Below are 23,930 nucleotides of genomic sequence, written 5' to 3'. Positions count from 1 at the left end.
ATGTCGTCATCATGGCAGAATCGTTGAGAAACATAATCTGGCAGACCTGGATTTGGCTTCTGTCTCTCACTCTCACCTTGGGCATGTGTGTTCACCTGTGTAAGCCTTAGCTTCCTCATTTGGCAAAAGGGGGAAGTTGAACAGGTAATGCAGATAAAGCCCTAGCATGGTGCCCAGCATACTCATCCCATGCCACTGTTAAAATCTTGACAGATGTGTTAGGGACGCCCGTTGAGCCCCAGACATGATCCCTTGGCATTGTCGTTTTGCTGTCTGGTCCTCCCTCCTTATACCACTATGGTCTCCATTTCAAGTCCCGCAGCTGACTCTCGTTCATTCACCTTGGCCAACTGTATACACTGAGCGCATTGTGTGTTTTCCTAAACCTTAGGTGCTCTCAAGGGCAGCTCTGCCTGCCTTAGGGCTTTCCTAGGGAGAATGTAACCGGCTGCCACCCTCTTTTCTCATAGTCTGCATTCTCTCAGCTACGATTGACACCAGGCCTGCGGAAGGTCCTCTTTGCCACGGCCCTGGGGACCGTGGCCTTGGCTCTGGCTGCTCACCAGCTGAAGAGGCGACGGCGGAGGAAGAAGCAGGTCGGCCCCGAGATGGGAGGCGAGCAGCTGGGCACAGTGCCCCTCCCCATCCTCATGGCCAGGAAGGTTCCATCGGTGAAGAAAGGTGGGTATGAGGTGGTGGGACCCAGCCTGACCTGGTTTCAAGCCCTGGCTTGGCCACTCTTAATGGGGGGTCTTGGACAAGCGACGGTCGTCTTTAAGCTGAGCTTGCCTTGCCCGTGAAGCGGGGATGACAGTGGCACCTCCCTCCCTGAGTTGGTCCTCCTTGCGAGGATTTTCTGGGTGATGCGGTTGGATGCACGTGCCCCATCAGAGGAGGTTGTTCTGGTTGCTCTCGTTATTTTAGCCCTCTTTCGGAGCACCTAGGCTCAGAGGGAGCATGACTTCTCGGTCCAGGGAGGGATGTCCCGTCAGGCTCAGGAGCAGGAAGGGCAATCCTGCAGTTCTGAGCTTCTGCCATGTATTCCCTCTACCACTTCCTTTTTTTTTAAAAAAAAAAAAAGGCTTCATTAAAATATACAGTTCTAAGCGTTTTGACAAACACGTGTAATTATGTAGTCACCGCTATACCAAGAGCTGATGCCATCACCCATGTCCCTTTGTAGTCAGTGTCTCTCATCCACTTCCAGTCCCTGGTAGCCCTGATCTTCGTGTCTGCTGGTGTGATTTTTTAAAAACTCTCATGGGTTTTGTTAATCTTATATCCCAGAAACCCAATGTTTGTCCTACCTGAATGCAGTTATAGATCCCTTTCCAAAGCAAGGAGTTTTCATAGTCCTTGTCTTGGGTCGAACTCTGTTTCAAGAAGCAAAAGGCTCCTATGAAAATGAATTTTAATTGTAAACTATCATTGCGAAAGGGAAGCTTTATCTTTACAATTGAAAAACTAAGTTTTTAGACTAGATTGGAAGTATGAGATGGAACTCAGAAGTGCTCACAGAGCTGACTGGGTTTCCTTTTTTGCACTGGAGCTGTATCTGCCTGAATCTCTGGCTCATGTACACTGTACCACCACCACTATCACTAGTTTCACCTTATTTTTCCTTCCCTACTTTTCTCACTTACTTTAAAAAAAAATCTTTTGTGTGTTTTAGAAAGTTGTTGCCTCAAATCCCTTTTGGAATGAGGAAGAATCTAAATGTCACACAGTCAGCTCAGGGGAGCTGAGTAAGGAGGGGCCTGGGAAGTAGCCGACTCTCACTCTCAGGCTTATCCTGGCAGATGTGGGCCCTTCCTCTGGACCAGGCCCTGAGCTGGGTGACATTGATACAGTGGTGAGCAGGACAACACGCAGGCCCAGCCGTCTTCTGCTAAGCGCGTGCAGTTGGAGTGCTCTGATCTTACCCTGACTTATAAGGTCAGGACGGTTCCCAGATAAGGAAGAAGGGGAGGGTGGTCTGGGTGTGGGAATGGTGTGTGCAGAGGCCGAGTGGGAAGCCTGCTGTGACCCCTCCCTCCTGTTCCTCACAGGCTACTCCAGCCGGAGGGTACAGAGCCCCAGCAGCAAGAGCAACGACACTCTCAGCGGCATTTCCTCCCTCGAGCCCAGCAAGCACTCGGGCTCCTCCCACAGCTTGGCCTCGGTGAGCTCCTGGGTGTGCAGGGCCGGGCGGGGCAGCCAGGGTGCCTGCCATGACCTTGGAGCTCAGTCCTGGGTACCAAGTAGACGTCAGTCTCAGCCTGCAGGAATCTTGTTGACCAGAAGTGAGAGGAGAGGAGAGCTTTCGTCATTCATTCTCTCATTCATTCATTCAGCAGACAGTGAGCAAGCACCTGCTTTATGCCAGGGACTCTGCCAGGCACTGGGGATATGGAGATAAATAAGACAGAAATTTATTTTCTCTTGGGGAGTGGCTTTTAATTCACTTATCTGTCCAGTTACTAATTAATTCAGCTAGTACATCTCCAGCTCTGAGCCAAGCACTGCCTTGGGGACGCATGGGTGAGCGAGAGATGGTTCTGTCCTAGAGGAGCCCACTGCCTGGTAGGGAAAGGGGCCACTCACGTTGCAAAGAGGCAAATGGTGATAGCCGTGGCCCTTGTACCCCACCCAGCCCCCGCCTGTAATGGTGCTCTCTCTGAACAGGAGCTGGGCTCAGGGCAGGTTTCATAGGAGGCTCCTGGCTCCTGGGCTAGGTGTTAGCTGCCATGTTTCCTCCCACCCTGGCAGTGTCTTGAGGCATCATCAGGCCCTTGGAGTCCGAACTCCTCAGGTCATGCTGAGGGCATGGGCACTAGGGCCGGGGGCTAGGTTCAGGGACGGTGTTGGAGAGGGCGTGTGCTGTAAGGCCACGCAGTAGGGGCAGTCTCAGAGGGGCCCTGCAAAGGGTCTGGGAAGGCCTCCCTCCGTGCCCTTGAGACCTTGTGCTCCTTGGCACCCAGATGGTGGCAGTGAACTCATCCAGCCCCACGGCCACGTGCTCAGGGCCATGGGATGCCAGAGGGGTGGAGGAGTCTGTGCCGGCCAGCGACGGCAACGCTGAGAGCCTCTACATGCAAGGTACAGGCCGGGAGGGGGGCCTGGGCTTTCCTGGGGCTGGGCGTGTGGGAGGAACGGCCTCCTTCCAGGTGCCCTGGCCCGGTTCAGGACACTTTTCCAGTGCCACTGGTCCCCCTGCCCCAGACCCCCGGCCAGTGGTTTCCAGCCATTTCTGGACAGTCCCTAGGAGCAAATCTGAATGAGGGCCAGTAAACCAACAAACCCTGAAAAAGTGATCCGGACCCGCCCACTCCGTCCTGCCAGAGTCTTGTCCTGTGGGGCTCTCCTGCCATCGCTGATCCCAGCCCCCTCTTGAGGGGGCTGTGTGGGACTGAGCTGTTCCCTCTCCGCTGGGGGCCTGACCCTCCCTTCTCTTCCCCCCGGTGCTCAGGCATGGAGCTGTTCGAGGAGGCTCTGCAGAAGTGGGAGCAGGCGCTGAGTGTGGGGCAGAGGGGGGATGGGGGCAGCACCCCCACACCAGGGGACAGCCTTCGGAATCCAGGGGCTGCTCCGGAGGTGCAGTCTGAGGTAGGTGTTCTTCCCCTGCACCCCCTCCTACCCCACCCTGGCCACGGCAGAAGGTTGGCGGCATGGGCGAGGGGGCAGCCAAACCTTGGGAGCCAGGCTAGCAGCCTTGCCTTTTATCAGCTGCGTAACGTGGTCAAGTCATTGGAGCTGGGACTTGTGACTTACAGCTCTTGAGACTGTAGGTTTCCCCTTAACAAGGATGTTGCCCAAATTTAATAGGAAGATGAGCCCATCTCCTCACCTCCCCTGACACCCCACAGCACCCTTGCCAGTGCCGGAAGGGCATGGACAGGGGTTGGTGTGCCCAAAGCCCAGAAGCCAGGGCCATCTCTTGGGGAGCTAGAACCTCAGTGGAGGATATCCAGCAGGGGATGTCCCCACTATGGAGCGGGGATGTGTGCAGCCTAAGGCAGAATGAGGAGGGGCGAATTTCTCTGCCTGCTTCCCCCACTTGTGTCTTCCTTCTTCCACCCGTGCCTCCTGTGGGCCGGGGGCCAGTTGGCAGGGGAGCAGAGAAGATCACAGTTTCCTGAGAAGGATGGGGGTGTGTCTGGCACGGTTGGTGGCAAGTTGAAAATGTACGTGCTCTATACCCCAGCTCGGGGCAGTAGCTCACAGGTCTGTCTTGCAGATGTGACAGCTGTAGTTGTGGGGACATGTAGGGCTGGGAAAACACGTAGGGCAAAGTGGAGGAACCCACACGCTGCAAACTCTTTAGCACACTGGTTGTAGCTGCTCTAAGTTGTATCCATTTGTGGGCAGACGAGGGGCACCTACAGGATGTGTTAGGGCAGGGGGATGAAGGGAGATAGCTTTATTTACAAAATTGCCTATATTGCTCATTCTACATCTTAAAATAATAGCTCTTTCAATAGTTTTTCTTATTGGGAAAACAAATATTAAGCTTTCTTTATAGAAGTGTGAAAATATGGAAATAGAAAAGAGAACACAGCAAAAAGCTCAGGCTCAGATCAGAGGAATCATGGTCGTGTGGCGGGGGGCAGAAGCCCCAGCCTTCCTGGGTGGCGGGGCTCACGGTGGAAACCCCAGCTGCATAGCCTGGCTCGATAGGAGGAGCTCAGTAGAAGGTCCTCGCCATCTGTATTGTTGATACCTGTAACCCTTTGTCCAGACAGCTACTTTGTATCCTTCCACAGCTACTTCGTATCCTTTCAGGCATTTTTCTGTGCTGAAATTTTTATTGAAATATAATTCACAACCGTAAAACTCACCCATTTGAAGTGTGCAATTCAGTGGCTTTTAATATAGTCATACAGTTGTGCTTCCATCATCACAATCAATTTTAGAGCATTTTCGTTATACCCTTTAGCAGTCATCACCCCACTCTCTCATCGTCCCCAGCCCTAGGTATCCACTACTCTACTTTCTGTCTCTATGGATTTGCTGATTCTGGACATTTCATACAAATGGAATCATGTAGCACATGACCTTTTGTGACTGACTTCTTTCTCTTAGCATTGTGTTTTCAAGGTTCATCCATGTCATAGTATGTATCGTTACTTATTTCTTTATATTGCCGCATAATATCCTGTTGTACTGATGTAACCTTTTATTTATCCATTTGCCAGTTGATGGGCATTTGGGTTGTTACAAAATAATGCTGTTGTACACGTACAAGTTTTTCTGTGAACATAGGTTTTCAGTTCTCTTGGGTATTTAACTAGGAGTGGGATTACTGGGTGATGTGATGGTAAGTTTATGTTTAACTTTTTGAGGAATTGCATTTTTTTTACATTCCCACGAGCAGTGTATGAGGGTTCTGATTTTTCCACATGCTTGCCATTTGTTATCTGTCTTTTGATGATAGCCATCCTATTGGGTAAGAATTGGTATCTCATTGTAGTTTTTTTTTTTTTTTTTTTAGGAGGTACCAGGGATCAAACCCTGAATTTGTACATAGGAAGCAGGTGCTCAGCCACTTGAGCTATATCTGCTCCCCTCAATGTAATTTATTTTTTTATTTTCTTATTTTCTTATTTCTCTCTCCTCCCCCCCCCCCCCCCAGTTGTCTGTTCTCTGTGTCTATTTGCTGTGTGTTCTTCTTTGTCCGCTTCTGTTGTTGTCAGCAGCACGGGAATCTATGTTCTTTTTGTTGCGTCATCTTGTTGTGTCAGCTTTCCGTGTGTGCGGCACCATTCCTGGGCAGGCTGCACTTTCTTTCGCGCTGGGCGGCTCTCCTTATGGGGTGCACTCCTTGCGCGTGGGGCTCCCCTATGCAGGGTACACCCCTGCGTGGCATGGCACTTCTTGCTCGCATCAGCACTGCGCATGGGCCAAGGAGGCCCAGGGTGTGAACCGTGGACCACCCATGTGGTAGATGGATGCCCTAACCACTGGGCCAAGTCCGCCACCCAAGCCCTGCAACATATTCCTATGGCCCCCGATACCCAGATCCACCAATTTTTAACACTTTACCACATTGGACGTATTTTATCTATTTATCCATCTATCTTCAATCCGTTCTCTGAACGCTTGAGTGTAGGTTGTATACGTCATGCTCCTTGAATACTTAATACTGTTGTATACATTTCTGAAGAACAAAGATAATCACTTATATAACTATCATAAGTTCAGTTATCAAGTTCAAGAAATTTTACACTAATATAAAGCATTATAGTCTGTATTTCAGTTTTTTTTCGTGTCCCAGAAATGTTCCTCTGAGCCTTTTCTCCTCCCTTGACAGAGCCCATCCAGGATCATGTATTACATTTGATTGTCATTGTCTCTTCAGTTGCCCCCCCCCCGTTTTTTTAATTGTGGGAACATTTGTACAATATAATTTATTCCTGTCTCAACCTCTCCCAAGCATAATATTCAGTGGGATTAATCACATTCACAGTATTTCAGTATCCTCACCACCTTCCATTGCTAAAACTTTCACATCTTCCCAAACAGAAACTCTCCACCCATCGTGCATTAACTGTCCCATTCTCTTTTACTAATATTTGCAGTTAACCATGGGCTTAAATTTAGCCTCCTAAATCTATCACAATCTTGTTTGGTTTGATACCAACTTAACTTCAATACTGTATTAGCCAGCCAAAGGGGTCTTGATGCAAAGTACCAGAATTCTGTGGGCTTTTAATAAAGGGTATTTGTTTGGGGTAGAAGATTATAGTTACCAGGCCCTACAGAGTTCAACTCAAGGTATCATAAGGGGTGCTTTGTCATCCGAGGTCTCTTGCCACATGTTGATGCAAGATGGCAGGCAATGTCTGTGACGGTTCAGCTTTCCTTCTTCCTCTTAAGGCTCTGTAGTCCCAGCTTCTTCCTGTCTCAGCTGTAGGCAGGCCTAAGGCTCGTCGTCACTCTCCTGGGACTTGTTTCTTTCTGGGCTCAGCGGCTCTGGTCTCTCCAAAAGGTCAGTTGTAGATTGTCAGACTCCTCTCTCTTCCAGGGGCTGTGTTTATGGAGCACTCTCTCTTCCTTTGTATCTGCTTCTGTGTTCTCCATGTATTTACTCTCCTCTCCTTGATTTTTTTTTTAAGATTTATTTTATATTTATTTCTCTCCACTCCCCGCACCCCTAGTTGTCTGCTGTCTGTGTCCATTCACTGTGTGTTTTTCTGTAACCGCGTTTATCCTTATCAGCGAGACCAGGAATCTGTGTTTCTTTTTGTTGCGTCATATTGCTGTGTCAGCTTTCCATGTGTGCAGCACCACTCCTGGACAGGCTGCACTTTCTTTCACGCTGGGTGGCTGTCCTTATGGGGTGCCCTTCTTGTGCGTGGGGCTCCCCTACTCGGGGGACACCCCTGTGTGGCAGGGCATTCCCTGCACGCATCAGTACTGTGGATGGGCCAGCTCCACACGGATCAAGGAGGCCCGGGGTTTGAACCGTGGACCTCCCATGTGGTAGGCAGACGCCCTCTCCATTGGGCCAAGTCCACTTCCCCCCTCTCCTTGACTGAATATCCATTTATATAGCCCACAGGTGTAGGTGGGAACTCAAACCAAATCACCCTAGTGATGTGGTCAAATAAAAGCCCTAATCTTGATCTAATAACATAAAAGTAAGTTTAAAAAACAAAAAATGAGTTTAATACAATCTAATCCGCCCAGAGGAACAGAGCAGTTTAAAAGCACAGTCAGTATTTCTTTTTGGAATTCATCAATAATATCAAACTGCCACACTCGAGTTTCTGCTCAAAGGTGACTTCCACAAACTGTATTCCTCTACTTTTCTGTCCTCCCCACCTTTATGTAGTTCTTGTCACAGATGACATTTATACATTATGAGTCCAAAACCACCGTTTTATTCTTACGTTTTATCTATTTGTCTTTTAGAGCCTCTAAAATGTAAGAAGTGGAGTCACAAGCCAAAAATTGAATAGTACCAGCATTTATATTTACGCATGTTCTTGCCCTCGCCTGAGAGCATTGTTTCTTCATGCAGATTTAATTTATTGTCTGCTCTTTCCTTTCAATCTGCAGAAATCTCTTTAGCATCTCTTGTTTGGCCAATCTGGTGGTGATGAAGTCCTTCACTTTTTATTTATTTGGCAATGTCTTTATCTCTCCCTCATTTTCTTTTTAAATTTAATTTTAAATTTATTTTCTTGAACAGATCAATTTTACTGGTACATATTAACAATTCATCCAAAGTATACAGTCAGCGGTATTTGGCATAATCACATAGTTATGCATTCATCACATCAGTCATTATTAGAGTATTTTCATTATTTCAATAATAATAAAAAAAAAACAGAAGAAAATTCATCACCTCTCAATCTCTGTTTCCCCTGCTATCCATAGCTCTTGTCTCTGGCTATACTCGTGACATTTACTTATGTATTAAGTGGTTTTCTTGAGATGTATTCACACACCATATGATCCATCAGAACTGTATAATCAATGGTTTTTTTAGTATAATCACAATGTTGTGCATTCATCACCACAAAAAAATATTAGACCAATTTCATTACTCCAGAAAGAAAAACTCTACTCCCCTTAGCAGTCACCTCTCAATCCCTCTTTCTTTTTTTATAGTATCTTTATCTGGCTTTGGTATTAAGGTGATGCTGGCTTCACAAAATGTGTTGGGTAGTTTTCCCTCCTCTTGAATTTTCTGATAGAGTTTAAACAGGATTGGTGTTAATTCTTCTTGAAATGATTGATAGATTTCACCTTTGAAGCTTTCTGGCTCTAGACTTCTTTGTTGGGATTTTTTTATGACTAATTAAATTTCTTTAAATGCGATTGGTTTCTTGAGTTCTTGTATTTCTTGTAGAGTCAATATACGTTGTTTTTCTTTAGTTCTTCAGTCCCCTTCTAGGAATTTGTCCATTTCATCTAGGTTGTCGAATTTATTGGCGTACAGTTTCTCATAATATCCTTTTAATGATCCTTTTTATTTCTCTGGGGTCAGTCAAATGTCACCATTTCTTACTTTATCTATTTGTATCTTCTCCCTTTTTTTTGAGGTACCAGGACCAGAGATTGAATCTAGGACCTTGTTTGTGAGAAGCCAGCACTCAACCATTGAGCTACATTGGCTCCCCTTTCTTTTTTTTTTTTCTTTTTTAAATTTGTTAGTCTAGCTAGGGGCTTATCAGTTTTATTGAGCTTCTCAAAGAACCTGCTTTGGTCTTGTTGATTTTTCTCTATTGTTTTTTTGTTCTTAATTTCATTCATTTCTGCTCTATCCTTTATTATTTCATTCCTTCTGCTTGCTTTGGGATTAGTTTTTGCTGTTCTTTTTCTGATCCCTCCAGGTACCCAGTTAGGTCTTTGATTTTAGCTCTTCTTTTTTAATATAGGAGTTGTTACTCACTATAATGTGTTACCATCAACTCTATACATTTCCACACTTTTACAGTAAAGCTAATTAAAATTTCTACATTTGTTGAATGGACTTTTCTGCCATAGCTGGGTGGGTTTGACAGGCTAGTCAAAAATCACTTGTCCATACATGGTGAGAGTCTGTTTCTACTCAATTTGAGTAGAATTGACATCTGGATATTTAATCTTCCAATCCATGAGCATGGAATGTCCTTCCAATTATTTAGACCTTTTTTTGATTTCTTTTAACACTGAGTTGTAGTTTTCTGAATACAAGTGCTTTACATCATTGGTTAAGTTTGTTCCTGAATATTTTTTGGGTTTTATCTGCCATATTTTATTTTCACCACTCTTTTGACACTTTTTGTTACTTTTATTGATTTAATCTTCATTTCTAGACTCTCTTCCAGGCCTTGCTCTACTGTCTTTTCTTTTCAACTTGCAGCACACCCTTTAGTATTTCCTGGAAATCCGGTCTCTTGGTTACAGACTCTCTCAGTTTCTGTTTGTCTGTGAATATTCTAAATTTGCCCTCATTTTTGAAAGACAATCTTGCCGGATATAAGATTCTGGGCTGGAAGTCTTCCCCTTGCAGTATCTTAAATATGTCATACCACTGTCTCCTTGCCTTCATGGTTTCTGGTGAGAAATCAGCACTTAATCTTTTCGGGTATCCCTTGTATGTTATGCATTGCTTTTCTCTGCTTGCTCTCAGAATTCTCTCTTTGTCTTTGGCATTTGACAGTCTGATTACTATGTGTCTCAGAGTTGGTCTATTCAGATTTTTTCGAATGGGAGTACATTGTGCTTCTTGGACATGGCTATCTGTGTCCTTCAATAGCGTTGGGAAATTTTCTACCATTATTTCTTCAGATATTCCTTCTGTCCCTTTTCCCTTCTCTTCTCCTTCTGGGACACCCATGACACATATATTTGCATGTCTCTTGCTGTTGTTTAGCTCTCTGAGACCTTGTTCAATTTTTTCCATTCTTCATCTATTTTTTTGTATGTTCATTTTCTCAGAGGCCATTTCTTCAAGCTCACCAATCCTTTCTTCTGCCTCCTCAAATCTGTTCTTATATGATTCCATTGTATTTTTAATTTCATTTATTGTGCCTTTTATTCCCATAAGATCCACTCTTTTCTTTGTATGCTTTCAAATTCTTTGTGTTCACCCAATGTCTTGGGGTTTTTTTGTTTTTCTTTTTTTAAAGATTTATTATTTATTTCTCTCCCCATCCCCCTCCCCTGTTGTCTGCTCTTTGTGTCCATTTGCTGTGTGTTCCAATGTCTTGTTAATATCCTTAATCTTTTTAGCCATCTCATGGAATTTATTAAGGAGATTTTGTTTGAACATCTATGATTAATTGTCCCAACTCCTTTATGTCATCTGGAAGCTTATCTTGTTCTTTAACAGGGCCATATCTTCCTGTTTCTTGGTGTGGGTTGTAGTTTTTTGTTGGTGTCTTGCCATCTGGCTTAACTAGAATATTTATTCTGGGTGCAGTTTTTCTTTTTAGTTTATAGCTTCTTGCCATTTCTCCCTTGCTGGTTGTATAGTAGGAGCCAAAGATGTATTTGGAGCTATAAGCTTTGGAGGCTCAAGCTGCTCTCATTGCCCTAGGGACCAATGATGCTTCTCCCAACTTGCTCCTTTACCAGGGGTAGGGACAGAGCCACAGCTGTGTGGAATAATTGAAGTCCTGCAGGCCTAGGCTGTAGTTGCCCGGAGAGACTGATGAAGCTTCACACCCTTTTCTCCCTGCCTTAGGGCAGGGATGGAGCTGCAGGTGAGGACAGCAACATAGGCAGTGCAGGTCCAAGATGATTGCATTTGCCCCAGTAGACTTCTGATTATTCAGTCTTTGCCAGCCAGATGTACCTGCAGTTACTTGGATAGCTTCCTCCCTGCCAGAGGTGGGGCTGAAGCCTAGGCTAGGGCTACATACCAATCTGGGTGAAAGAAACTGGTCTCTACCATCACTGTGATTTTCAGTCAGCCCGTCTTCCCTTCATGCTGGTGGCAGAGTAACAACGGCGGCTACCGGCTTCTTTCTGACTTGAATGGGTTCAAATTTTACCTGTTCTTACAGTTATACTTTATTCAGTGAATTTACTAATCAGTAACTGAAATCGGTGGCCAACTGTCTCTTACTCCCCTGTTTTTGGGAAATGGAGTTTCCAGTTCCAGCTGCAGCTTATGCCTCCAGTGGAGGATGGGCACTGTCCTCCGTGGCGTGGAGTGCTCTACTTACAAATCTTTTCTGCAGATGAACAGAATCCTCCTTCCATTTCTTCAAGGATGTTGCAGGATGCTCTTCTGGTCTCCTGGAGCTCCCAAACAGGTGCTTTAGAGAGCTCTGGGTGTTTATTAACTGCCCTGTAGCAGGAGCTGACTCTGGGAGCTCCTTACTCTGCTGCCATCTTGCTGGTTGTGACCCTACTTAGTCACTTTTAATTTCCTCACATGTACTTCCTTGGTTGGCTAGCCAAAGGTGGTCTTTGGGTGGCCTTTAAGTTCAAAGCCTGGTGGGAATGTGTTCACTGCAACACCTGAGGCAACAGTGTGATGGAGGATCCTGCCTCACCGCGGTTCAGAGCCTCGCAAATCAAACTTTCTCAGAGACTGTTTTCCAACCCTTGCTGGTGACCTCCTCCCTTTTCCCAGGAGGAAATAATTCCACTTCCCTCTTGTCCTAGACCACCAGTCACTGTCAGCAGGGAGGGTGAGAGTTAGTCCCCTACCTGCTCCCGGGGCAAACAACGGTGCATGCAGCCCTACCTGGCCAGGACGCGGGTGACCAAATTTGTCGACCAACAGCTGGCTCAGCCTAAGAATGCATTCCTCTCTCTCTCCTTTCCTGGGGTCATGGGCCCCTGCGGCTCCCTCCAGCTGTATCCCAGAGCCAGAGAATTTAGAGCTCTCTGCTCCAAGGTGGGGGGCATGGGTGCCAGCTGCTGCCACTGCAGCTTTTACTCAGAGTTTTCCTGTCGAGATTGGGTAGTGTCTGGCCTTCCCCTGGTGCCCTAAACCCTAGAATTTTTTTCAAGCCATTCCTGCCTGCTTTCTAGCTATTTTTCTGGGAGAGAAGTGCGTCATTTGTCTCTCTAATTCTCTGTCTTCCTGGAAGTCGATTGAAACCTGGACATTTTGCTATTTTAATGGGATGTTACAGAAATTTAGACTCTTCAGCACCTGTTCCTTAAGCTTTAATCTAGCTAAATTTATAACCACCTTGTCCTTGGATGCCAGGCAGTGGGAAAAAAAAAAAAGAGAACACCTTTCCCAGTGTTTGCAGATTGACCTGTGCATGTATTCTTCTTTAGGGTTTATCCACTAATGGATTGTATGGAATTGCTCCAGGCCAAAGCCCAGGGGCCTCCCTGAGCTTTTCTGAGCTTGCATCTTATCTAGGGATGCACTTAGAGCCCTAGTAATTCCCCCATATACATGGTTACAACTGTCCCCTCTGCCCTAGGAAATCATTTCCTCAGGGTTCTGGGCTCTGCGCTGTATGTCCTGCAGCCAGCAATCCCTTTCCCCAGGCAGCACAACTTGACTTCTTCCCCAGTATTCCGTAGGAGAGCCCTGTGAGCGTCCTTCTATGCAGAGGGCAAGTTCTGGGACGGGGAGTCCCCCAGGCCCCACCAGACAGATTGGGTCAGACATACATGCGCCCAGCATGTGCACGAGGGCCACCCTGCTCCCTCTGCAACCAAGTCCAGGGATTTGCCCTGGGAGCATGGGCTGGTGCTAGCCTGTGAGGTATGGTGGGGAGGGCTTCTAGGGAGCCAGGAGATCCTCTGCTTTTAAGAAGCCTTTTTCTTGATTCAGCACTTGTCCTATTACTGCAGTCGTTTAACTATTGGCTGGAGCCCTGAGAAGGATGTTTCTGCCAACTCTTGCTGGTTTTCCAAAGCTTCTGTTGGCAGATGGAGCCCTGAAAAGTCTCACTCTGCCATCTTGATTGGGTTGGGACTTAATTAAATTAATGTTAATAATATATTTTATATAACCTAGTACAACTAAACTATTACTTCAACATGTAATGAATAACCAAGTTACTGATGAGATACTTTACATTGTTTTTTTTATACTGTCTTCAAAAGCAGATGTGTATTTTACACTAATGGCACGTATCAATTCGGACTTGCCACGTTCAAGTGCTCAGTCACCACCCGTGGCTGGCAGCTCCCCTATTGGCTAAAGCAGGTCTAAAGCTTGCGCTCTTGGCTGCAGGGCCTCTGCACCTGCTCCCCTCTCCCCAGGGGTCCATGTCCGAGGCGTGGGAGGGACTGTCACCATGGGGAGTTTGGAGGTTCTGGGTTGACGGCCATTGTTGTTACCAAAGCCAGAATCACAGCGCAGGGAGTTTGCAGAGAAGCTGGAGTCCCTACTGCACCGCGCCTACCATCTGCAGGAAGAGTTTGGTTCTACCTTTCCATCGGACAGCATGCTGCTGGACCTTGGTGAGCTGGGCCCAGGCACAGGCTGGGGCCTCGGGGGGTGGGGGTGGTGAGAGAGCCAGGGTGTGACTCAATGGGTCAGACAAATCAGAATCCTCATGGCCCTTGAACCTTATCTGCTCCAGTGCTTTATTGCACAGAGGGGGAAACTGAGGCATGTCCTTACATGTGGCAGGGAGGAGCAGAGGCAGGATGAGGCCCTGGACAGTGCTTCTCCACCATCCCCTTGGGAGTCCCATTCCCTTGGGAGCAGGCCTCAGGGCTTGTGTGTTATCAAGTGTTTCCAAGTCCTTGGTTTGAGCTCTTTTCTGCTCACCGGCTGGTTTCTGAGCAGGCACTGGGTGCGCAGAGGGGATGGCTCACTTGGAGATTAGCCCCAAGCAGGCCACAGGGCCAAGTAACAGGCCCCATTGTTGGTCCATTGAAGTAAAATGGGCAGCATCATGGAGAAAGAATGGTCGTTCAGCCACACAGCCTCCGTTCTCCTAGTGCCCACGTGTGCCAGACCCTGTGCAGTGAAAGTGGCCCCCATGGCTCTACCTCGGGGGCTCTCACCCCACAGAGGAGATGATTAGCCTCCTGCCTTTTGGCCTCCCTGGCTTCTCTGGTGGGGACAGGGACCCGAGAGGGAGCTCGTTGGCTGCACACGTCCTTCCGTGGTTTTTGCCCACCTGGCTTCAGCATGGCTTTGCCTCTCGGGGAAATCCTGCTCCCCCTGGCCTCCCCTCGTGGCAGAGAAGGCTCTTCCCTGGACTGGTGGGGGATTCAGGGTGGCCCACCGTGCGTCTGCGGCATTTGCTTGTGTGCTCAGCAGATGATTCCAGTACCTGTGCAAGTTCATACCCCCTCAGCCCCCGGAGCGGGAGGGGATGGGAACTCTGAGTGAGCGGCCCACTGACACCTTTGTGCCCTTTGGTGTCATGCCTGCGTTTCTGCTTGTCGGGGGAAGTGCCTTGCCGAGGCCTTCCCCACAGAGCTCAGGAGCCTCCAGGACTCAAGGGCCAGCAGTGTGAATGTGGACCAGGCCCCCCACCAGGGGAAGCTATCCCCATTTCCTCACCTGTGAAGGTGGGGGTAATCTTGTGTCCACCCCAAGGGTGTTGCGAGGGTTGAAGGAGACAGTTCATGTGAGGCGGTGAGCTCAGTGCTCGATACCGCCTCAGACAGAACGTCCACCCTCCCTGGTGCTGGTAGCCTTTGTGTACCTGGCTTCCTACCAGGAAATCTTGGCTAAGGCCTTCCCTTGCTGCATTCCTCCAGAGAGGACCCTCATGCTGCCCCTGACCGAGGGCTCGCTGTGTCTACAGGCAGACGACGAGGACAGCCTGACCTCGGAGGATTCCTTTTTCTCTGCTACCGAGGTGACGTGGGGCAAGGCAGTGGGTACCCAAGTAGGGGTGTTCTCTCCTCAGGCCTCCCCTAGCCAGGGAAGGGGTGCAGGCTGGGACTCCTGTGGAGGTCAGCAGGGAGAGCACTGGGTTGTGGGAAAGTGAAGGCACTTCCTCTGATGGGAGCAGGATTTGGTGGTCACCAAATGCTGCTCTCCAGGGACCAAACAGTTTCTGGGGAAGGGGAGGCCTCAGAAGCCAGGGGTCTTAGGTACTGAGGATGAGGGCAGAGGCCACCCGCCCCCAATTGCTCCAGCCCACACGGACTTCCTTCCTAGGCTTATTTGCTGGGTGTGTCAGGCACATCTCTCTTCTGCCTGGGATGGGGCTGTGGCTGTGTTCAGTAGATGGTTCTTTCAGGAAGGGCCCCTGGAGAAGGGGATGTTGAGGGCCAGGAAGGGACCTGCTCCAGGTTACTCAGATGCTGGCAGCACAGGACTTGAACCTGTGTCTCCTGCCTCTGCCTGGCCAGTGTTCCTTCTGATACATTCTGAGACGTAGGCAGTGCAGAGGGGGAAGCCCCCTAGGGCAGCGCCTGCTGGCAGAGCAGTGCAGCTTTACAAGGCTTTGACTGCCCCTCCTCCCTCTACCTCTGCACTCTCCTCCCACCCTAGCTCTTTGAGTCCTTGCAGATCAGAGATGACCCGATGCCACTCTCCAGGCCCGCTGCTGCCTATGAGGAGGCCCTGCAGCTGGTGAAGGAGGGGAAGGTGCCATGCCGCACCCTCAGGTGAGTGTGTGTGGAAGGAGGGAGGGAGCAGGGGGAGGAGGTGTACTGAGCCCTCTTCTTGGCCTTCTCAGACACTGGCCGGGCTGGCTGAGGGCCAGGGTGGCTGGCAACAGCTCCTGCCATCCGAATGCTGGCTTAATAATTAGCCATAACAATTGTAGACTAATATTATTGATTAATAGCATAACCATTGTTAATACTTGCTTTACATTCTCAAAGTGGTGTGGTCCCAGAAATACAATGGGCATTGTTCCCAAGCCTAGTGTCCTGGCCCGACTGCTTTATAACAGAGGGTAAGAACCCAGCCTTTGGGACAGAAAGACCTGGATTCTCTCTCAGTTCTGCCAGTTTGTAGGCCTCGGTCTATTAGTCTCAGTTTTCTCATTTATAGTTACATTTAGGTTTCTTAGCCATCTTTTTTTTTTTTTGTTCTTTCTTTCTTTTTTCCCATATAACCCATTCCCCACCCCTCCACCACATCATTTTTGTAAATTATATATTTTTGATGATATATACATCACATAAAAAATGTTACATTAAAAAATATAATAGGTTCCCGTATACCCCTCACCCCTCCACCCCACTCCTCCCACACCAACAACCTCCCCCAGCATTGTGGCACACTCGTCGCACTCGGTGAACACATTTTGGGGCACTGCTGCACTACATAGATAATAGTTTACCCTGTAGTTCGTACTCTCCCCCAGTACATTCAGTGGGTTATGGCAGGATGTATAAAGTCCAGCATCTGACCCTGCCATATCATTTAGGACAACTCAGAATCCCAAAAATGTCCCACATCACATCTCTTCTTCCCTCTCCCTGCCCTCAGCAACTACTGTGGCCACTTTCTCCACCCTGATGCTAAAATTTTTTCTATTACTTGTTACAGTAGTTTTATAGTAGAATATCAGTAAGTCCACTCTAGTCCATAATTATTTACTCCATTCTGTGGACCCTGGGATGGTGATGTCCTCTCCACCTCTAGATCAAGAGGGGGCTTTGATTCCACATGGATGACCGATGCAGTTCCTCTGCTTGCAGTTGTAGGAGCTCTTGATTCCCTGGTGTGGTGGTTGACCATCTTCACCTCCCTGTTAGCTGACCTGGGTAAGACCAACAAACCAGAGAGTAGGAGTCGCCACTCTGCTGAGGCTCAGGGCCCAGTTGGCACATGGACAGTCCAGAGATTCAAGTCTCCTAAGCATGGACCATCCCTAATGCCAACCACAGGTTCAGTAAAAGTGACAAAAGAGGCATGTGTAGAAAAGTCACATCTGAGTCCAGCTCCATCACATTCAGGAGCACAAATTCCAAAGTAGGACCCTCTAACATGGCATAGAACTCCAAATCCATCTGCCATGACCATAATACCCTGTGGATCTCTGTAGCCTTCAGGAGAACCAGTACCTAGGGTTGTATCTACTTTGGCTTTTCCTGAAGTCCTGCTGAGGTGTGCATAAGCTCAACCCCTCTGATGACCTCCCAACTCTTTTTGGAAGACTCTTAGCCATATCAACTCATTTGTCTTTGCCATTTCCCCCTTTTATTCAAGGTCAAAAAGCAGTTTTTAATACTTGATCCAACATGTAGACTGAGATAGTCTGCTTGTCTGAGTTGACCCTTTTATTTGAGGTCTCTTTCTAGTTGCTTCTCCAGTTAGTGATTGGTAGTAATCCCTCAGCGACAGGGAGGCTCATTCCCAGGAGTCATGTCCCATGTTGGGGGGAAGGTAATGCATTTATATACTGAGTTTGGCTTAGAGAGTGGCCACATTTGAGCAACATGAAGGCTCTCAGGAGGTAACTCTTAGCCACCCTACAGCTCTAGGCCTAGGTCATATTTCAGGCACACAGGCTCCTAAGCATAGTCATCAGTATCAAGGGCTCTTAACCATCTTAAATCAATTTTTCTGTATGGTGTAAGATAGAGGTCAAGATTCATTTTTTTTCCATAGGGATTATCAGTTATTCCAGCACTATTTGTTGAGAAGATTTTTCTTTCCCTGTCACTTTGTATTGGTGTCTACATCAAAAATTAAATGACTCTTTGTACACTGCTCTGTTCCATTGTTCTGGATGACTGTTATTGAGCCAATATTGTACATTTTGATGACCATACTTTATAGAAAGTCTTGAAATGGTTCTTCAGCTTCACTTTCTTCAAGATTGTTTTGGCTGTTCTAGGTCCTTTGTATTTCCATGTAAATTGTAGAGGCAGCTTGTAAATTTGTACACACACACACAATCCAAGAAATCTTGGTGGCAACATTTTAACAATATTGAGTCTTCTAACTCATGAAGATGGTCTGTCTCTCCATATAAGTTGTCTTTAACTTCTCTCAACTGTGCTCTGTAATTTTCATTGTAGAGGACTTACACAGTTCTCATGACTTTGATGTTATTATAAATTTTTTTAAAAATTTCATTTTCTAATTGTTCAGTGGAACATTTGCCAATGTGAATCTTTAATTTTTTCCCTCTGATCACAAAAGTAAATTCAAACATTATACAAATATTTGGAAAATGGAACTTCCTCATAATCCAAGTCCCAAAAAGACTATCTGGTATTAATAACTGTCTATTTTTCCTGATTTAAAACAGGAATTCTGTTTTCACACCGTTGAAGTCATGTAACACTCCCTTGTCTCTTAACACCCCGGTGTCTGTCCATGCCTCATCTCATCTCCTCGTTGTTCTCAGCCACATGCCCCACCACTGTGGAGGGACCATCGTGCAGCTAACTGGCCCCTGTGGATGGGTATTTTGATGGCTTCACTTTTTGCCATTACAGACATCTTTATTCATATATCTTTGCTCAAGTTTCTGTAAGGTAGAGTTCTAGAAGTGAGACTGCTGAGTCAAATTCATATTTAAAATTTATCATTGGGGAGTGGATGTGGCTCAAGCAGTTGAGTGCCTCCCTTCCACATGGGAGGTCACGAGTGTGGTTTCTGGTGCTTCCTAAAGAAGGCAAACAAACAACAGACAGACAACAAGCAAAAAAAAACAAAACTAGCAGACATCAAGGAAAAAAAACAGATATAGGCAGCCTGGCCCTGGTAACGACTGTACAGCCTCCACTCCTGCGGCAATGTGCACTGTTCCACACTGCTGTAGCTGAGGGTTTGTCTTTGCTGCTGTGAGGGGTGAACGGGGACTGGAGGTCAGCTCACCTCACTGGTGGCATGTGGGAATGTTGGCAGGAATGGTCGTGGCTTGGGGGAGGGGAAGGGCAGAGCGCACAAGCTGGGCAGACCCCTTCTCTGCTCTCCAGTCTTGGATGTGTTCTCCTGCCTCGGTGTGTTCAGCTCCTGGCTTGTACAAGTTTTTAAAAGAGAGACTAGGTAACCTGTAAAAATTATCCTTTGTTCTGGTTGAACCAAGAAAGTTCTGTTCTTGCTGTCTCATGTGGTACTCTTGCTTAGTTCACCCAACAGCAATGGGCTTGTGACCAAGCACAGTTTTGTTTGGAAACTGAAAGTAAATGGTCTCAGTCGTGGCTCCCAGATCGAAGGTGTGAGTTGAAAAGTTGACTGACTGAAATGGTGGAAAGCCCTGGTGGAAGCTGGGAGCTAGGCAGGATACCTCTGGCCGCCCCGGGGGCCTGGTTCACAGTGGCCAGTAGCTCCCTGACTTGTTGTTCTGCCGCCTGCCAGCAGCTCAGCCACTGTGATCCTTTGCCAGTGGGAGTTTGGAGCTGGTTGTGCACTAAAGGAGGCTGAGGTCAGCCCAGCACCCCAGTGACCAGGCCTGCCCTCGGTACCCAGTGTCAGTAAGGTGGCACATTCTCAGGGAGTAACCGTGAGCCTCTTTCTTTTGGGACCCCAGACCCCCCACCTTCCCGCTTAGGGCTCCACCCTGACCCCATGAGGCATTGCTGTGTGAGGACCAGGTGGTGTGAGGCTGTTTGTTCTTCCCCTCAGGACAGAGCTGTTGGGCTGCTACAGTGACCAGGACTTCCTGGCCAAGCTGCATTGTGTTCGGCAAGCCTTTGAGGTGGGTGTGGGCCTGGGGCAGGGTGTACCTTGGGTGAACAGAGCCAGAGGTGAGGGCATTCGGGTTTAGCCATGACTGCGAGGCCTCACCTGGCTCCTGCGGGGCCTGCACCCACGCCTGGCTTCTCTGGCGGATGGGGTTGCTTGCCCTGCCCATCGCACCACCCTCTCCATAGGCTTAGGGGACTGCTTTGCCCGACAGCTCACTCCCCTCCCTGCCTCCTTCTTTAGGGTCTTCTGGAAGACAAGAGTAACCAGCTTTTCTTCGGGGAGGTTGGCCGGCAGATGGTGGCGGGCTTGATGACCAAGGCTGAGAAGGTATTGGGGTGGGGGCGTTTTTCCCAGCATATTATTTTCCTTTAACTCAACTTTTGCTTTTTTAACTTTTCTTTAGTTCTTTTTTTTTTTTTTTTTAATTTATTTCTCTCCCCTTCCCCCCGCCCAGTTGTCTGCTCTGTGACCGCTTCTATCCTTATCAGTGGCACCGGTAGTCTGCATTTCCTACTTGTTGTGTTATCCTGCTGCGTCAGCTCTCCGTGTGTGCAGCGCCACTCCTGGGCAGGCTGCACCTTACTTCACGCTGGGCGGCCCTCCCTACAGGGCGCACCCTCTGCATGGCAGGGCACTCTCTGTGCGCATCAGCACTGCATGGCCAGCTCCACACGGGTCAAGGAGGCCCGGGGTCTGAACCGCGGACCTCCCATGTGGCAGGCGGACGCCCCATCCATTGGGCCAAGTTCACTTCCCTTCTTTAGTTCTTTTAACACACACACACACACACACACACACACACCCCAGTCTACAAACAAGCAGCTTATCATGATGGTTAAGAACATAGTTCTGGGTAAGCAGATGTGGCTCAAGTGCTAGGGTCTCCACCTACCATATGGGAGGACCTGGGTTCGATCCCTGGGTCATCCTGATGAAAAAGAAGAGAAGGCGTGCCTGTGTGGTGAGCCAGAGTCCGCACGGCAAGCCGAGTGCCTGTGCGAGTCCCCGTGCAGCGAGCCAAGTGCTCATGCGAGTACCCGCATAGAGAGCTGAGTGCCCCTTGGTGAGCCAGTGCCCACGCAAGTGAGTCATGCAGCAAGATGATGACGCAACCAAAAAAAAAGAGATGAAGGGGAGAGAGTGAAGGTGAAGCTAGCAGAGACCAGAAAGTGAGGTGGTGCAATTGACAAGGAACCTTTCCACATGAGAGGTCCCCTGGATCGAATCCTGGTGAATCCTGAAGGAGAAAGATGAGGAGAGAATACAAAAAGAAGATCACACAGCGAATGGACACAGACAGCAAAACAGCAAGGGGGGGCGGGGGGGGGAACAAAACAGATTAAAAAAAAAGAAACTATAAGAAAAAAGAATATAGTACTGGGAAAGCATATCCTTTAGAAATTTAATGTAAGCCACATAGTTAATTTTAAATTTTCTAGTAGCCACATTTATTTTTTTAATAAAAAAATTTTTTTAAATAGCTACATTTAAAAAAGGTAGAAACAGGTGAAATTTAATTGTAATAATATAGTTTATTTAACCCAGTATATCCCAAATATTAATATTATCATTCCAATATGTAACCAATATTTTAAAAATTCAAGAGAGAGTTTATATTCTCTTTTGGGTACCAAGTCTCGAAATCTGGTACATGTCTTACACTTGAGTGCATCTCACTTCACACTGAGCATGTTGCACGTGCCCTGTGGCTGCGTGTGGCTTGTGCCTCCTATGTTGAACGGTGCAGCTCTCTAGTCTGATTCTTCCAGTTTGAATTCTGGGGACAATAATAATTGCACCTACTTCATAGGCCATTCTGAGAATTAAGTGAGAGAAAATACTTGATAAATAATAGCTGCCATTGGTGGTTCTTACATGAGTACAACCTGTTCATTCATTCACATGTGCTTGTAGCAGTTAGCATTGCTGTGACACAGATCACTCTGGGGCCGTGTGAATCTAGGTGTGACTCCGTCGTGTCTTCCCGCTGTGAAATTCACCTCTCTGAGCCGCAGTTTCTGCACTGAAGAAAGGATATTGTAATACCACTTACCTCAGACAGTTACGAAGAAGAAATTAAATAATGCTTGGAACATCTTTAGCACAGGGCCTCGCCCTCACTAAGGGCTCAGGAAAGGTCAGCTTGTAGTGACAGTGACGATGAGCAGAACCTCAAGGTCCCACCCGTGGACCGAGCCGAGCTTTGCTCATCAAACCGTGATGCCACACATGTGTCTGTCTGTGTGTTTATGGAGTTCTTTCCCCAAAAAATGGCCTGCGTGTGGTAGGGAGCTGAGTTTTAAGCTTGAAACGTGTCTGTTGCCTTCCGTTTTCCTGGGCTCCTCATGGACTCCCTGCCTCCCCACCAGGACCCCATCTCAGCAGGAAAAACAACAGGTCCCAGGGCCTAGATGCGCCTCATTCCTGGAGTCCCAGGCCCGGGACCGTGTCGGCGCTGCGCCTGGTAAGGAGCTCTGCTTGCTCCTAGATGGAGCCACGTGGCTCAGCACCTCCAGCCGGTGGGTAGTGGAGGAGGTGCTGGGGAGACCCACAGGGCAGTGAGGTGCCGTCCTGGATCCAAGCAGCTCTGAGTTGGGTAGGGGCTGTGCTGGGCTGACTTTAGGCAGGGGGACCCTGGAGAAGAAGAAGGCCAGACACAAGTGGCCTGGCTTCCCAGGGGAGGTGGTACCTGTGAAGGCCTCAGAGGATGACAGAAGTGTTAGTACAGATGGCAAGGAGAGGAACTGGGTTCAGGAAGTGGAGGGGAATGGGACAGGATATTCCCTCTGGACTCATCTGCAGCTTTATTTTGTTCTGTAATAGTAAGTGTATCATCCTTCCTATCAAGTGAGTGGTTCTTTTTAATGATTGATCGGTGTTCCATCATGTGGGTTGGCTGTGATTTACCCAGATCCCCTGTAGATGGAGATTTGGGATATTTCTGATTTTTCATTATTATAAACACCACTGCTATAGTCATTCTCATACTGTTGTCTTCAGGTATATGTAGGTTTTCTATTTGAAAATAAAGGGTCTAGAGTACAAACATTTAGAAAGGTAGTAGATTGTGCCAATTCGCACTCCAAATTATGTATACATGTGTCCTTGCCAGCGGTGTGAAAGTATCTTTTCCTTCACCTCTTGGCCAATATTGGATATTAGTAATCTTTTTTTTTTTAAGTTTTACATTTTTATTTGGTTCCCCCCCCCCGCCCCGAGATAGTTCCTTTGTCTGTTCTCTCATTGTTTCCTCTTGTCTGCTCGTTGTCCACTTGTTGTGTCCACTCATCATCTTTAAGAGGTACTGGGAATTGAACCTGGTACATCCCATGTGGGAGGTGGGTGCCCAACCATTTAAACCACATCCACTCCCTGTTTGTTGTGTCTGCTCGTTGTATCATCTCATTGCATTAGCTCATCTTTAGGAGGTACTGGGAACTGAACCTGGGACCTCTCGGGTGGGAGGCAGGTGCCCAACTGCTTGAGCCACATATGCTCCCCCAGTAATCTTTTTAAAATCTATATTATTTTATCCATTGTTTTATGTAGCTTTGTTAGTGAAAGTGTTTAATTTTTCATGTTTATTAGCTACTTGTGTTTCTTCTTTTTGAAGAGTTTGAGCAAAGCCTCTGAACATGCCCTGCCCCTCTGAAATCATTCTGCTTCTACACTGGAATAGCGGGTCTAAAAGACACATCTGACCTCATGATCCTTCTGCTTAAAACCCTCCCATGCTCCCACTGCCCCTGGTGTAGAGGACCAAGCTTTGTCAGGAGCCTGCTGCTTCACGCACTTTGCTGCGTCCTGACTGAAAGGCTTAGGGTTTCTAGTGTACCCCAGACTTTCTCTCATCTGGGCCTTTGCTTATGCTGCTCCCACTGTTCCACAATTCTTTCTTTTTAGGAGTTTTATTGTAAAATACACATGAGTGTGAAAATGAATCTAAAGGGCTTAGTGTATGAAAAGACAA

At 47.6% G+C, this 23,930-nt stretch overlaps 1 protein-coding gene across 1 annotated transcript in view; it reads left to right on the top strand.

Moving 5' to 3' along the window:
* Positions 1-23,930, top strand: part of MIGA2 (mitoguardin 2) — a 34,631-nt gene that overhangs the window by 3,856 nt on the left and 6,845 nt on the right. The window contains exons 3-11 of the mRNA XM_058302269.2: positions 471-681; positions 2,049-2,161; positions 2,961-3,078; positions 3,449-3,585; positions 13,740-13,857; positions 15,115-15,215; positions 15,857-15,972; positions 19,898-19,970; positions 20,201-20,287. Coding sequence (XP_058158252.1) covers positions 471-681; positions 2,049-2,161; positions 2,961-3,078; positions 3,449-3,585; positions 13,740-13,857; positions 15,115-15,215; positions 15,857-15,972; positions 19,898-19,970; positions 20,201-20,287 — 1,074 coding nt within the window. The remainder of the gene's footprint in view (positions 1-470; positions 682-2,048; positions 2,162-2,960; positions 3,079-3,448; positions 3,586-13,739; positions 13,858-15,114; positions 15,216-15,856; positions 15,973-19,897; positions 19,971-20,200; positions 20,288-23,930) is intronic.

Source organism: Dasypus novemcinctus, chromosome 8 (genome assembly GCF_030445035.2).
Source record: "Dasypus novemcinctus isolate mDasNov1 chromosome 8, mDasNov1.1.hap2, whole genome shotgun sequence".
Taxonomy (NCBI): Eukaryota; Metazoa; Chordata; class Mammalia; order Cingulata; family Dasypodidae; genus Dasypus; species Dasypus novemcinctus.
Note: the sequence above shows the minus strand (reverse complement) of the source record. Positions and strands in the feature narration are given on the sequence as shown.